The sequence below is a fragment of the Mytilus trossulus genome, chromosome 6, assembly GCF_036588685.1.
Source record: "Mytilus trossulus isolate FHL-02 chromosome 6, PNRI_Mtr1.1.1.hap1, whole genome shotgun sequence".
Classification (NCBI taxonomy): Eukaryota; Metazoa; Mollusca; class Bivalvia; order Mytilida; family Mytilidae; genus Mytilus; species Mytilus trossulus.
In genome coordinates, this window is record NC_086378.1 from 12737325 (window position 1) to 12751167 (window position 13843).

Below are 13843 nucleotides of genomic sequence, written 5' to 3' on the forward strand. Positions count from 1 at the left end.
TGGTAGCTTAGTGTATTGCTTGGTCGGGATGCAACTTATAAAGCAGGAAAATAAAGAAAAGGGAAATACTTTTATTGATTTCGGAGACAGTGTCCTTATTTGTACATGGGAACAAAACGCCCACATCAGTATCAATGAATACACTGTTTGATATGATCAACACATTAAGTCATCCTTCAGACTCACACTGATACATTTATTAATGTCTATGCAAATAAAGGCAGTAGTAATATACCACTGTGAAATAGTTATAAAAACGAACAAAGGAAACATTACACTGCTGCTAAAACAAGCGCCAACATAAACAAAAAACTCTAACATCAATAAAAAAGATTTCTAACATCAATGAAAAAGAACTCTAACATCAATGGAAAAATAACTATGTGATAACAATTGCCATATTCCTGACTTGGAAGAGGACATTTTAAGTATGGCTTACCAAACCTCCCACTCATATGACAATGTTAAAATACCGAAACACGTCTTTAAATTAACACTTAGGAAAACAGTCATATTTGGGAATATTTCACGTTTGGTATTTAAACCACAATATAAGATTTGGTAAACATGTCGTTAGTTATTTCAGCGACTTTCTATACTCAAATGTAGACCGTTCCTTGTTAGTTTAAATACAGATACATTGAATTGATCAACCAATTCGTGATGGTGTCAAATAACATTTACGGCGTGTCATTTTTATTCGTTCCTCCGCATAACAGTTTCTGTGCTGTCAACTTCCTGTATATGGTGAACATTTACTAGCATAGCGTATCTACTGAGATATTTGAACACCACACGACGAGACAAAGGGTTCAGAACGTTACTACTAAGAAATTGGAAATTGATAATTCGGAAGTTAAAATCGTTCCGTTTAACACAGATTTTAAATAATAAAACGCATCTATCCATCGAACTTGAAATAAAGCATACAACAGGTTTATTTACGTAAAAAAACTGATTTCATTTTTCCTCATTGTGAACTTTTCTTTTCTTTCAAGCAAAATTACTGCCTAAAGAGTATATACCAATGAGTGAAAACGATGTTACATTGCTTGTTTTTGCTATCAGGATTTAGTTAATAGAGTGTTCAAATTGGAAATTTTGAAGTCTTTCATTCGAACATGTCACTGACGCCGTCCAGAGTTGGTTGACCGTATTAGTATATCTTATTCACATATGATAAGGAATGTATTCCAATTGTCATAACCACAATTATGTCCTCTTCCTCGAATATGACATCACCGAGGGAACCTTATAAGCGGGGGAGGGGGGGGGTGCTTATCTTTACTTTTCTTTGTTGTGTTTTTGTTGACTTGTTTGTATGTCTTTTTTTGCCATTTATTTTACAATACCGTCGTCTTTTCATGTGCACCACTGTGATGAGTATATATTATTTTAACAAACTTACGAATTTATGTATTTTCTGACCGATCCAAGACTTAAAGAAAATTTTATAAACAACAATCAAAGTTGCAATTTTCTAAGTTTATCGTATTAAATATGAACCATTTTTGTCGTTCACTCAAGTAAAATATCTCCTGACTGCAAATTTTAAATGAGGAGGGGGTATTCGATGATTAGATTTTCGTCGGAGCTAACACAAAATTTAAATCCCGTTATCAATGATGAGATATATATTAATAGGATGTGGTTTGAGTGCCAATGAGACCAATCTAATCAAAGTGACAATTTATAAACGATAATAAATTTAAGGACAAAGTACGACCTTCAACACGGAGTCTAGGGTTACAACAAACAGCAAGTTATAAAAGACTCTAAAATGACTAATATAAAACGATTCAAACGGTATAGTCTCTATATAATAAATGAGAAACGAAAAACACTTTTGAACCACACCAACAAACGAAAACTTCTTATCAACAGGCTCCTGACGTAGGACAGGGTAGACAAATGCAACGGGTTTAAACATTTTAACAGACACCAACCTTAACACTAAACTGCCACAGTAGTGTTACATTACAACATAAGAAGACACAATATGCATGAAAAATCTTTCAAATAATGTTTTGCACAGACTTCGTAGGAGGTGTATTATTTCAGTTTGGGTATAAATTTAGTCATTAAAAGTAAGATTTCTTTATCAAGTTAATTTCATAAACAATGAATGAATCCAAACTCAGAAAAAATACGTTTGAACAAGATAATTGGTTACCATATTATGCTTGTATATAACATTTCCGAAAAGTATCTCAGTCTTGAATTAAAAAAGCTTTATAATATGTTTTTCCTTTTTGTTCAACAAATTCTCACTGAACTGCTTCACCCCTTCCTTTCAATTCTTCTGTTCACCTGATATCAGTGCAACAAATAATGTTGTAACCCATTTTCTGAATTGTAAAACATGTATGCCAACTCGGTGAACTAGGTGAACAGGTTTGTTTTAATACTACATGTATCGAAATAAAAATTACTCAAGTCCTTGACACGGATTGTTTACCAAATTAACCCATAACTAGACAGATGTTGCTTGACATTTCTAGTATAAAATTGACCAAGAGAGGTTTGCCATCATATTCAAGAGTTTTTGAAAAAATCTTGAATAATTAAAACGGCTTTCTAAAGACGAAGATGAAGTTTGCGACTGCTTTTTTGTTTTTGATCCTGATGGTATGCATAGATGAGTCATTCTCATCCGGCTACATCCATAGTGACCATGTTAACTCATGCGGTATGTCTATTATATATGTTTGTTACCATTGCTTTAATTATTCTCTATAGGATATTCTTCTTTCATTGTCAATAGAATTGTAACGTGATGAAACGACGACATCAATGTCATTACTAGCATATGTTTCACTATCACTAAGAACAAATTAAGGAGTTATTTCACCCGTCACATAACAAGAAATGTATCCGGAACGGGTGAAATTACTCCCAAATGAATTACTTGTATATGAAAATGTCATACTTGCGCGTGATTTTGTTTTTTTCCGTTTAATTTAAATAATTTGAAATACATCACGCAATCATATTCAATGATCGACAAAAGGAAGAATGTTTAATTATCGTGAGTGTCTGGAACCATAATGTCAATACCTGATTCTAATACACTGGCAATTTAGATTGAGGTAACGATTCAGGAGGTCTTTAATGAAATTATCTTTATTGCTTTTTGTTTAAATGAATTCGGTATCCAAGCAGTTTATTTTTTTTGGGTAGAAACTATATTGCAATTGTTAGGACGGACGTGAAACTGGAAAGACACTTTCTAAGATGTTTCTTACTTACTTGGCATGTAATTTAGCAAGTTGATACTTTCGTAATCAATATCTTGTCTTTTAGTATGTGGACTGGAGAAAAACGAAGGATATTGCAGTAATAAAGAACATTGTTATTCAACGGGAAGGTACTTCTACTACGACTCCAAGTCAGGAAAATGTAGACCTCTACATTACAAAGGTTATGGTGGTAATGCCAATAAATTTCACAGCAGGAAAGAATGCAGGCACGCATGTCGAAGTAAGTTATTGAAAATATATATTAGTATTAGAAATAATAATTGTTCAAATAATACATATGGCAATTTGATCTCGAATGTGAAATATTTACCAATTTCCATTATCTAACACTTTCTGAGCTCTACTAAGTGTTTATTGACAGTCAAAACTTCCATGGCGACGTGTCATAAGATTTATTGCTCTGAAATTATTATTTTTCATTTTGTCTTTATCGTGAAAACTATTATAGATAGAGAACAACTTTATGAAGCAAATATAAACAGCAAAACAAGATTCACAAATGATTATAATTGTCAAAATCGTCAGTTAACCGAATGCCATTTTTGCGTTTTACACTATATCTCAAACATTACAATAGATAGAAGGAAACTTGAATTTGAAAAAAATTATCAGCAAGACAATATTTCCATTTCCATTCTCAATTTTAATATCTACATTTCAAACAATAGGAATGAAAAAGTGAAAATCTTAGCAAATAATTTACAATAAATATATTAATCCTCAGAATTGTAACTATTAAACGACTCTAAAAAAGAGTTGCATTTCAAATTAATGCTGAGGAAGAATACACCATATCGCCTCTATGATTTGGAAATATGTTCCGCTTGAACTTTCGATGTCATTCAACAATCACTTTTCAATTATGGCATCATATATTTTCTAAATTCTTTATGACGTCTTAATTTTTACGGGAACTTTTGTGATTTCCAGTGTTGATTTTTTTTCGTCGACTCCTTATTGGATTCATTGCCCTTTAATGACAATATTTACAAGTTTTTTAGCGTCTTGCCCTAAATGAATAAAATATAAAAGATACATAAAAATTAAAAAAAAAAAATATCAGTAGGTCAATTTCCACTTATTAGTCAAATTTGATTGATATTGTACATTGTTGTTAGTAGACCTTCACCTTTCATAGGAGCGATTTCCTTTAAAGAGGATTTTTACCCTTTTTCTGTGTTTCGATTGAAAACTGAAACTAAACTGACCAAAAAAATCAGCATTACTTGAACATCAAAAAAGAAATTTTTGTCATGAATTCTATCATTGTTTACAAGGTTGGAGAGATTACATTGTTGATTAGTGTTGATAATGCTCATATACCTAGGTGTGCGACACACATTTTTAAGACTCTATTTTTCATTTTTTTTAAACTTCATTCTTTGCTTTAATTTGTTTTCAGAAAAAGTAACCTAAAGAATCATGGCATAATTCAAGGATAAACACCTTTCTTTAATTGTCCCATTGCTTTCTATGCTAAATTGCGCAATTTCAAGCAGTCACATCTCTCTAGTCTTTTGAAAGTTTAATAAAGTGACAGTATTTAATTGTATGTTAACGTAAACCCTTTTTGGTGTTTTTTTTAACGGAAAACAGCGACATACCTTTAATAACATATAACAAAATACTGATACTTGATGTCTGAAACCCAGGCAATAATACCGCTTTTTAATTTGCGTACATTTATTTTAAATTATTTTTTTCAAATTCATAGCAAATCAATGGGCTGCAACGATCATCAGTCATTCAGCTTTCGTTTAATAAAAATGAAATATTCTACTTTTTTGAAAGCTACACTTATTTTGTTTGAAACGTGTACTTCTTTCTTGAAATGATCTTTCAGACCGGACGTACATTAGTCGTGGTAAAAGTTAAAGGTATGCACAAAATGGCCGATAGGCAGATATGATTGTTTTCAATTTGTCTGTGTATTCTCGATATTTCATTCAACCTTACTTTGAGAACGTAAAATGTTTTTTTATTGTAATTTGCGCATCAATATTCTCCTTTTTTTATTTTAACGTTGTTGTGGTTATTGAGATGACATTTGTTTTTAAAACAAAATGCGAATCTGGCATGAGTTTCTCTAAAAAGTTCTAAAAAAGGTGAGGTTGATTCGTTCATACAAAAATATATATTGATATCTATCAAAATAAATATCCGAAAAATAGAAAATGCTATGTAAAGAATGTATTTCGAAGTACCGCAAAAAATATCAATGATTTGCTATTGTGTTGTAATATCTTTCATACATAGTATTTTATTGTGCTCAATACCAATGATGTCACTGCCTGATGTTGTCGTTTTCCAGTATCAAATACCAAAAACCGTAACTTGTACTTAGATTTTTTCTAACACTGGTAGTCAATTCATCAGATTTTTATTCTGTATGTTGTCATTTATAGATATTGCGCTTGTATGTTTTGTACACGACTATAGAATAAATGTCTCAAAGTAAATATATATCACGCAACCACATTTATTGCTCATCTGTTTAGGTTTTTATAGCTCTCCAAAGAATATCATAAATTTCAGATCATGAATTTAGATCGAAAGTGAGTTATATACTTTGGATAAAAATAAACTACACTGTCCTTTTGTTTTATAGTTCAAACGCAATTTAAACGACAACCCCGCGTCAAACATGAAAGAAGTTCAGTTCGCTAATATAAATCATTTCAAGCTCTAAATTTATAGTCAATATATTAATAGATTTGAAAGATAAGATTTGCAACCACAAATACCAATTACACATATGAGATATACAAACATGTTCTCAATTGATTTCAGAGGGATATGGTAATAAATGTGAGGTATGTCCAGCACCTACATACGTATACTATACCAAGTGTGGTTGCTATAGCAGGGGTTATTGTAATTGTCCACCTGGGTTTTATTGCTGTCCAGTAACATGCGGCCGCGGTGGCAGAGTTAGGGGTAAAGGATACTCATGTAGGAAGCCAATACAAGGTACGTCTAAGTTAAAGAACGATTAATATTTGAACATAAGGATTAAAAAAGATCTTTTTTTTACATAAAACTCTCCCTTTTCTCCCTTTTTATCGATGATTGATTGATTGTTGGTGTTGAATGCCACAATCAGCATTATATCGTGGTGGTCACTTTTTATTTATGGAGAAATCCAACTGTCAGTAGAGAACAACTGACCATCGACATTAAAACTTACAATCCTTCTGAAATCAGATTGGTGTCGAACCCTTTATAAATGGAGGGAGCCGGAATACTCGGAAAGAACCACCGACAATTATACGAAAATTGGTAATCCCTGTCAATTGAGATTGAAGTCGAAACTGCCACGTAAAGGTTTCAAATAGTTACATAAACGGTACCAACTTTCTGCACTAGATGCGCATGTCGACAATTAATGTCTCTTCGGTGATGCCCGAGGCCAAAATTTAGGAAAGTTATTAAAAGGACGAAGAGCTAAAAACCAAAAAGAACAAACAGTATAGATAAAGCGGGGCAAATAATAAGAGCTTTTAACGACGAAGATACATTCCTTCATTCTAAAAGTTTCAAACTAAACATCATTTCCTTTCTTCTTGAAGCTAAAGGCTTCATGTATCAGTCCGAAATAGAACGTAAATGTATAATACTTGTTGCTATTAAAAACAAATTAAAGAAAAATATTAAGAAAAACATATTTATATTTGAACTATTAACATAGACCATGTCTTTCAACCGGATGCACAGCTCATTTCGCACGTTTTGTCTGGAAAATAAAAGCCTTTTCATCTTTGATATGTTCTTTTTTTCGAACTTCAATAGCAATACTACTTGATGTTCTTTGAACTATTGTGTCCATTGATTGATATTTTAGAAACCCAAAAGACATTATTTAATAGAAGCACTAAATTGAGTCCGACTATGGAAAAGACATACTGTATAAGTCAATAAATGACTGTATCAACATGAGGGCAGATGAATATGATATTTATCTGAATAACTGAATTATTGAAACTTTTCGAATGAAGGAATGTATCTTCGTCGTGCAAAGCTCTTAATTATTATTTGCCCCGCTTAGAAGCTTTTAATTGACTGAAACAATACAAGCGTACAAAAAAAAGAGTTATATATGAAGCATTTCGAAAAATAAGTCGCACATACTCTTCAACTTTGTTCTTTTAAAATATGACCTTTTTAATTTTTTGATTCGATCGTTACTGATGATTTTTTTTATTGACGGAAAGTTAGTGGCGTGCACAATTTTAATATTGGTATCTATGATTAGTTTTTGTACTATAATTTTTTGACAGTTCAACTTTATTACTATTAACATTATATTATCTGTATATATGTCATTATTTTTTAAGTAAGTCTCGCATAACTTGTTTATTCGTTGAACAACCAAACTATTTTTTATCCTTTTGCTTTTATCCGACGTTTAGTAAAATGTGCCAGGGGTCATGGACAAGGTACATGTGGAGGTGGCGGAAAACATAAAGGCAATACCGAAGACCGTAAAAATACAGAAAGGCCCGATAAGAATGATAAAGATGGCAACGGCAAAAACCGTAAAAATACAGAAAGGCGCCATAACAATGATAAAGATGGCAATGGCGAAGGCCATAAAAATACAGAAAGGCGCGATCACAATGATAAAGATGGTAGTGACGAAGGCCGTAAAAATACAGAAAGGCGCCATAACAATGACAAAGTTGGCAATGGCGAAGACCGTAAAAATACAGAAAGGCGCGATCACAATGATAAAGATGGCAATGGCGAAGACCGTAAAAATACAGAAAGGCACGATAACAATGATAAAGATGGTAATGGTGAAGACCGTAAAAATACAGAAAGGCGCAACAACAATGATAAAGATGGTAATGGTGAAGATCGTAAAAATACAGAAAGGCGCAATCATAATGATAAAGATGGTAATGGTGAAGACCGTAAAAATACAGAAAGGCGCGATCACAATGATAAAGATGGCAATGGCGAGGACCGTAAAAATACAGAAAGGCGCGATCACAATGATAAAGATGGCAACGGCGAAGACCGTAAAAATACAGAAAGGCGCGATAACAATGATAAAGATGGCAATGGCGAAGACCGTAAAAATACAGAAAGGCGCCATAACAATGATAAAGATGGCAATGGCGAAGACCGTAAAAATACAGAAAGGCGCGATCACAATGATAAAGATGGCAATGGCGAAGGCCATAAAAATACAGAAAGGCGCGATCACAATGATAAAGATGGCAATGGCGAAGGCCATAAAAATACAGAAAGGCGCCATAACAATGATAAAGACGGCAATGGAGAAGGACATAAAAATACAGAAAGGCGCGATCACAATGATAAAGATGGTAGTGAGGAAGGCCGTAAAAATACGGAAAGACGCGATCACAATGATAAAGATTGTAATGGCAAAGACCGTAAAAATACAGAAAGGCGCCATAACAATGATAAAGATGGCAATGGCGAAGACCGTAAAAATACAAAAAGGCGCGATCACAATGATAAAGATGGCAATGGCGAAGACCGTAAAAATACAGAAAGGCGCGATAAGAATGATAAAGATGGCAATGGCGAAGACCGTAAAAATACAGAAAGGCGCGATCACAATGATAAAGATGGCAATGGCGAAGACCGTAAAAATACAGAAAGGCGCGATAACAATGATAAAGATGGCAATGGCAAAGACCATACAAATCACAATGATAAAGATGGTAATGTTGCAGATAAAGAATAGACTGAGCCATAAATCACATATTTTGATTGACAGAAGAAATCTATTTTGAACACCATCATTAGTATGCAAAGATATAAGTCGATTGAAGATCTATAAATAAAAATTTCTTCTGAACAGTGTTCATTTATTGTTACTGATTGCAGTACATACTTAAGTCTATAGTATTATTAATATTCAATACAGATACTATCGTCTATTTTATTGACCACATTAGAAATTGAACAGGTTCTTTTGGTCACTTTTTGTATGCACAAAACATTGCTAAAACAAAATGATAACAAACAAAAAAACAAGAAAATGTTTATTAAACTGAAATAGCTTCTTTTCTGGAATTATATAGATATCACAGAAATATTTTCGTTAAAAGCATTCTCTAGCGATATCTCGAAGATAAACTAGATCCCTCAACTTCACATTTTTATATATCAAACGACATATAGTCAGTTTGATACATGTTAAGGGGTTTAAGCTGTTATTAATCAATTAAAAAAGATCTATCAGCATTGGGCTCGTATTTTCGGCTAGACGTCATTTAACATTTCAAGCCATGAAAGAAATAAAACATAATTTTATTAGGTCAATGATGATTTCTTGTGGTCTTAATAGGTCAACAACATGTTATTTTCATGGTGTTTCATTCTTTCTTTTTTTAATTAACCTAACTTGCAAAATGCATGCGAAATCCAACTTCAAACGTCGGAGAAGTTAGGGATATGTAGATATGGGTTTGACTGTTTTTAAATGATTGACTTGCAAGTCAATACTTTGGGATGTTTTGATCGAATTTGACGAAATCTATAAAAACCAGTTGAAAAAGACCTAACTCATCAGATGGATACACATGGAAATACATTAAACAAAAACACAGAGTGGACATGGAAGGGTACTTTTATATCCAATCAACAAAAAACACTAATTACTGATCTGAGAGTACTCGCAGTTACTGACAGCTAGTTCAGTGCCACTGACAACTAATAAAAAGATCATGCATCTAAGACTTAATTATCAATCGGTACACATCCAACATGCTTTTGATTTAGCGTAAAGACGTCAGAAAAAAAGTGACCTTGTGCAATGCTGAGATACAGCTATCGACAGATTGTAGAAAATGCTGATTTTGGATGTTTAAGTTTTTGATGAGTTATATTCTACCAAAGGGTTCAATCAGCTGTGATAAGTTTTACAAATAATCTCATGTTATAGTGCAGTTCTTTATGTATAACTTCTTTGTAATCACTTAGTATTACCCAGGCTTAACTTGGTTAAAAAAGATAGATAAGTTAAAAAAAACACATCTTTCTATAACAGATTAAGACGGATGCAAAGTGATAGGTATATTTCATCGTGGGCGTTGAGTCAGTTGATCTACAAACGAGGTAAAACAACATTGTGTGAACAATCCGAAACGTGTTTAAACGTCACTGGGTAGTCTTGTGTGAACGAAACACGCGTCTGAAGTACTGAATTTTAAACCAGTTATCTTTAGTTAGCTATTAAATGAAAAAAGTTCGAAAACCAAAACAAGTACAAAGTTGAAGAGCATACTGCATCATTTACAATCCGGTTAGGATTATTTCTATGATGTATTTTTTTTCTAATTTAGCATCATATTTCAATAGCCTGTAATCGTTTAGAATGAAAGAAAATCATCATCTGTTAAACCATGCAAAATAATATATATTCCAACTACGGAACACTTAGAGATTTAGATTTTTTCAGAAACTAAGGTTTCAACTCCCTCAGTCGAAGTTCAACTCAGATCAATACTAATGTCCTTTAAAATCGTATAGCTTGTCAACTGTTTCGGTTCTTATACACCCATCGCTACAATATTCGCATTAAGCGTTCCTAAAGAATGTCAGTACGCGTATCAAATATGCAACAAATCGTCACTTTTCAGATGGATTTTATCAAAAATAAAAGTGGCCGCATCCGTGTTCATCCTCAACCTTTATATATGTTATGTATTATTATCAAATACAACGTACATTTCATTATTATGAATGAACACGAATGCGGCCACTTTCATTTACGACGGAAACCGTCTAAAATTTAAGTAAAATGCTAAAATTGTTAAGATTTCAGTAATTTAGCATGACTTATTGATGTTAGTACTCGATATCTGTGCATTGTATAGACAAAAACAGCCCATATTTGTGTAGCATAAGCATTCTACTTTCCCATTAACAACTAAAAGATAACATTTTTACAATTTTGTAAAACGGCTTTATTTTGGGGCCAAAAAGGTGTCTTACTGAACCTACTCCTTTATAACATGTTACAGCCCTTTTCATAATGCTAGCAAGACACATGTTTGGTCGACTTACTTGCTTTGTTTGTAGAAATATTTGCCCAACATTGTAACTAAGATTGAATCTGCAAACATATGATTAGGCGGTGTTAACCCTGAGTATAGGTAAATTTTACTATTTGATAATGTCTAATCAAATTAAAATATAGGTGTAATACCACCAAATTACAGTACGTCACATCCGGTTGTATACGAAAATAGATCGAACATAAATATTTCCTTGAATTTGTCAGTTGTAGGTGATAAATCCTACATTTTATTGCAGTAAAACATTTCTGTATCATAAAAATATGTCTTTGGTATTCCAAAGCACCATTATTTTTAATCTGGGATTCCTATAGAATATTTTGGAAACTTGAGGTAAAAATGGTTACTAATCCCTGTATCCAGATTAAATAAGGGGAGAAATTTGAATGGTTAACTTCCAGTGGTGGTAATTTTCTTATATGCAATGAAATGTTATGCGAGTTTTTTTCTATAGTACTGGACAGGATAAAACTTTACTCGCACCAAGTATTTCTTTATTTGAAATAAAGATGAATACTGCAAATTTTTTTCAAAAGTGCAAATTTAACAAAAACTAATAGGGGAAATCAATGATGGTTTTACACCTATAATGTATACACGTTTAAATCCGACTTTTTATGTTGTTTTTTAGTTGTCTGTCTTAGCCACGCAAATCTATGCCCGCATTATGAAAAGAGCTGAAAATGTGTTTTCATTTGGTTAATTTTGGAATCGTTCACCTCGAATTTAATTAATAAAGTTTATAATACCATCACGTCCTTAATATCAGAATAGGTCACCTCAGACCGACTCTGTAGGACAAGTTCTAATCACGATGTCCGAATTACGTTGTTACTTCAATTTTGTTTGTTTTGATTGAAAACAAATCACTTTTTGGGCCCCTTATAGGTTTCTGGTCGAAATTAGACTAGGCTCCGTGTTGCAAACCGTACTTTTACCTATATAAATGGTTTACTTTTACAAGTTTTAATAAATAAAGGCAACAGAAATATACCGCTGTTCAAAACTCATAAATCCACAGCCATAAAACAAAATCGGGGCAACAAACTAAAACCGAGGGAAACGCACTTAACATAAGAGGAGAACAACGACATAACACTAAAATGTAACACACACAGAAACAGACCGAGCATCAGACAAAATCCCATGAGAACAACAAACACAACATCAAAACCAAAACACGTCTCATCGCAATGTGAATCCACACTCAAAATCAAGAGAAAACAAACGACGCAACGTTAAAATGTAACATACACAGAAACGAACTATAATATAACAATGGCCATATTCCTGACTTGGTACAGGACATTTTTAAAGGAAAAAATGGTGGGTTGAACCTGGTTTTGTAGCATACCAAACCTCGCACTTTTATGGCCATGTGAAATATAACATCAAAATGACAACACAACACCACAGGACTACAATATAAATAAATTGGAGAACACAATTGACAAAGAATCACACGAACAACAGCCAACAAAAGGCAACAAGTTCAAAATTTTAATACGCCAGAAGTGCATTTTGTCCACACAAGACCTACTAGTGACGCCCAGATACAAAAGTTTGAAAGCCGAAACAAGTACAAAGTTAAACAGCATCGAGGACCAAAAGATAAAAAAAGTTGTGCCAAAAACGGCAAGGGTTTTCTGTTAGTTACCAGAACATCCCTATTATTTAGAATAATTTATACTTTTGCAAACAGTAAATTTTATAAAATGACTAAACAAAAGATGTACATGATAAAACTGAATTATTAACTAATTACAGAAAACAACTGAAATACATAACATAACCAGATATTTGCAACACAAAAAGTAGACACATCCGAATAAGTTTAAACCTCAACGCCAAGTGACGTCATATCTGAAACTGTAAAATATGACAAAAAATGACGTCATTTGAATTTGTTAAGACAGATCATCAAAAAATGAAAAATGGCGTCACATTAGAATAAATAGGATAGAATAAGAATTGATTTAAGATTAAACTTTAACTAAATACTGATATTGCATTTAATAACAATGCACATTTCAATACTTATTATTAGCAAACTAAGGTACCAATTAACTATATTATAAAGCCATGTCCGGTTTATTTTGAATCTAACTTCAAACGTAAAATATCATACCGATTACGTTGAACAAAATCAAAACTAATAAATGAAGGCGACGATTAATTTTCTTTACCATAAAACATAAGTATACAGAAAAGACGTCAACACATTTGACAAAATCAGATGAGAATTACAAAAATAACATTAAACATTTGTGACTAATACCACATCTTCTTATATCCAACAAACCGGTTTTCGAATGTTGGTTCGAGAAGTACACCTATTAAATATTGAACACAAAAATAAAGTGGGAAAAAATAAAATGTACACACCTATTGAATCATAGTGACTTTTTTTTATTTTTTGCGTTTAAATGCAACCTTTAAAAACCGCTTTTATGTCATATAGTTGCAGCCAGTTTTTATTAGTGGAGAAATATGGAGTGCCAGGAGAAAACCACCTACCTGCGATAGGAG

General features: G+C 32.6%; 2 protein-coding genes across 2 annotated transcripts; both read left to right on the plus strand.

Annotated features, from left to right (window-relative positions):
• The first annotated feature begins 2554 nt into the window (after positions 1 to 2554).
• LOC134723198 (uncharacterized) lies at positions 2555 to 6212 on the plus strand. The gene is made up of 3 exons (XM_063586826.1): positions 2555 to 2689; positions 3304 to 3480; positions 6051 to 6212. Exons 1-3 carry the CDS (start codon positions 2639 to 2641, stop codon positions 6168 to 6170), a joined length of 348 nt encoding a protein of 115 aa, XP_063442896.1. The 5' UTR covers positions 2555 to 2638; the 3' UTR covers positions 6171 to 6212.
• Positions 6213 to 7148: 936 nt separating this feature from the next.
• On the plus strand, positions 7149 to 8976 carry LOC134722323 (uncharacterized). The gene is made up of 2 exons (XM_063585932.1): positions 7149 to 7164; positions 7670 to 8976. Exons 1-2 carry the CDS (start codon positions 7149 to 7151, stop codon positions 8974 to 8976), a joined length of 1323 nt encoding a protein of 440 aa, XP_063442002.1.
• The last annotated feature ends 4867 nt before the right edge of the window (positions 8977 to 13843 follow it).

What these genes read in the sequence shown, in the direction of transcription:
- LOC134723198 (XM_063586826.1), top strand. Translation starts at nt 2,639, where the DNA reads ATGAGTCATTCTCATCCGGCTACATCCATAGTGACCATGTTAACTCAT. An exon ending in TGACCATGTTAACTCATGCG is followed by an intron (nt 2,690 to 3,303) that starts GTATGTCTATTA and finishes CTTGTCTTTTAG; the next exon opens with TATGTGGACTGGAGAAAAAC. An exon ending in ATGCAGGCACGCATGTCGAA is followed by an intron (nt 3,481 to 6,050) that starts GTAAGTTATTGA and finishes AATTGATTTCAG; the next exon opens with AGGGATATGGTAATAAATGT.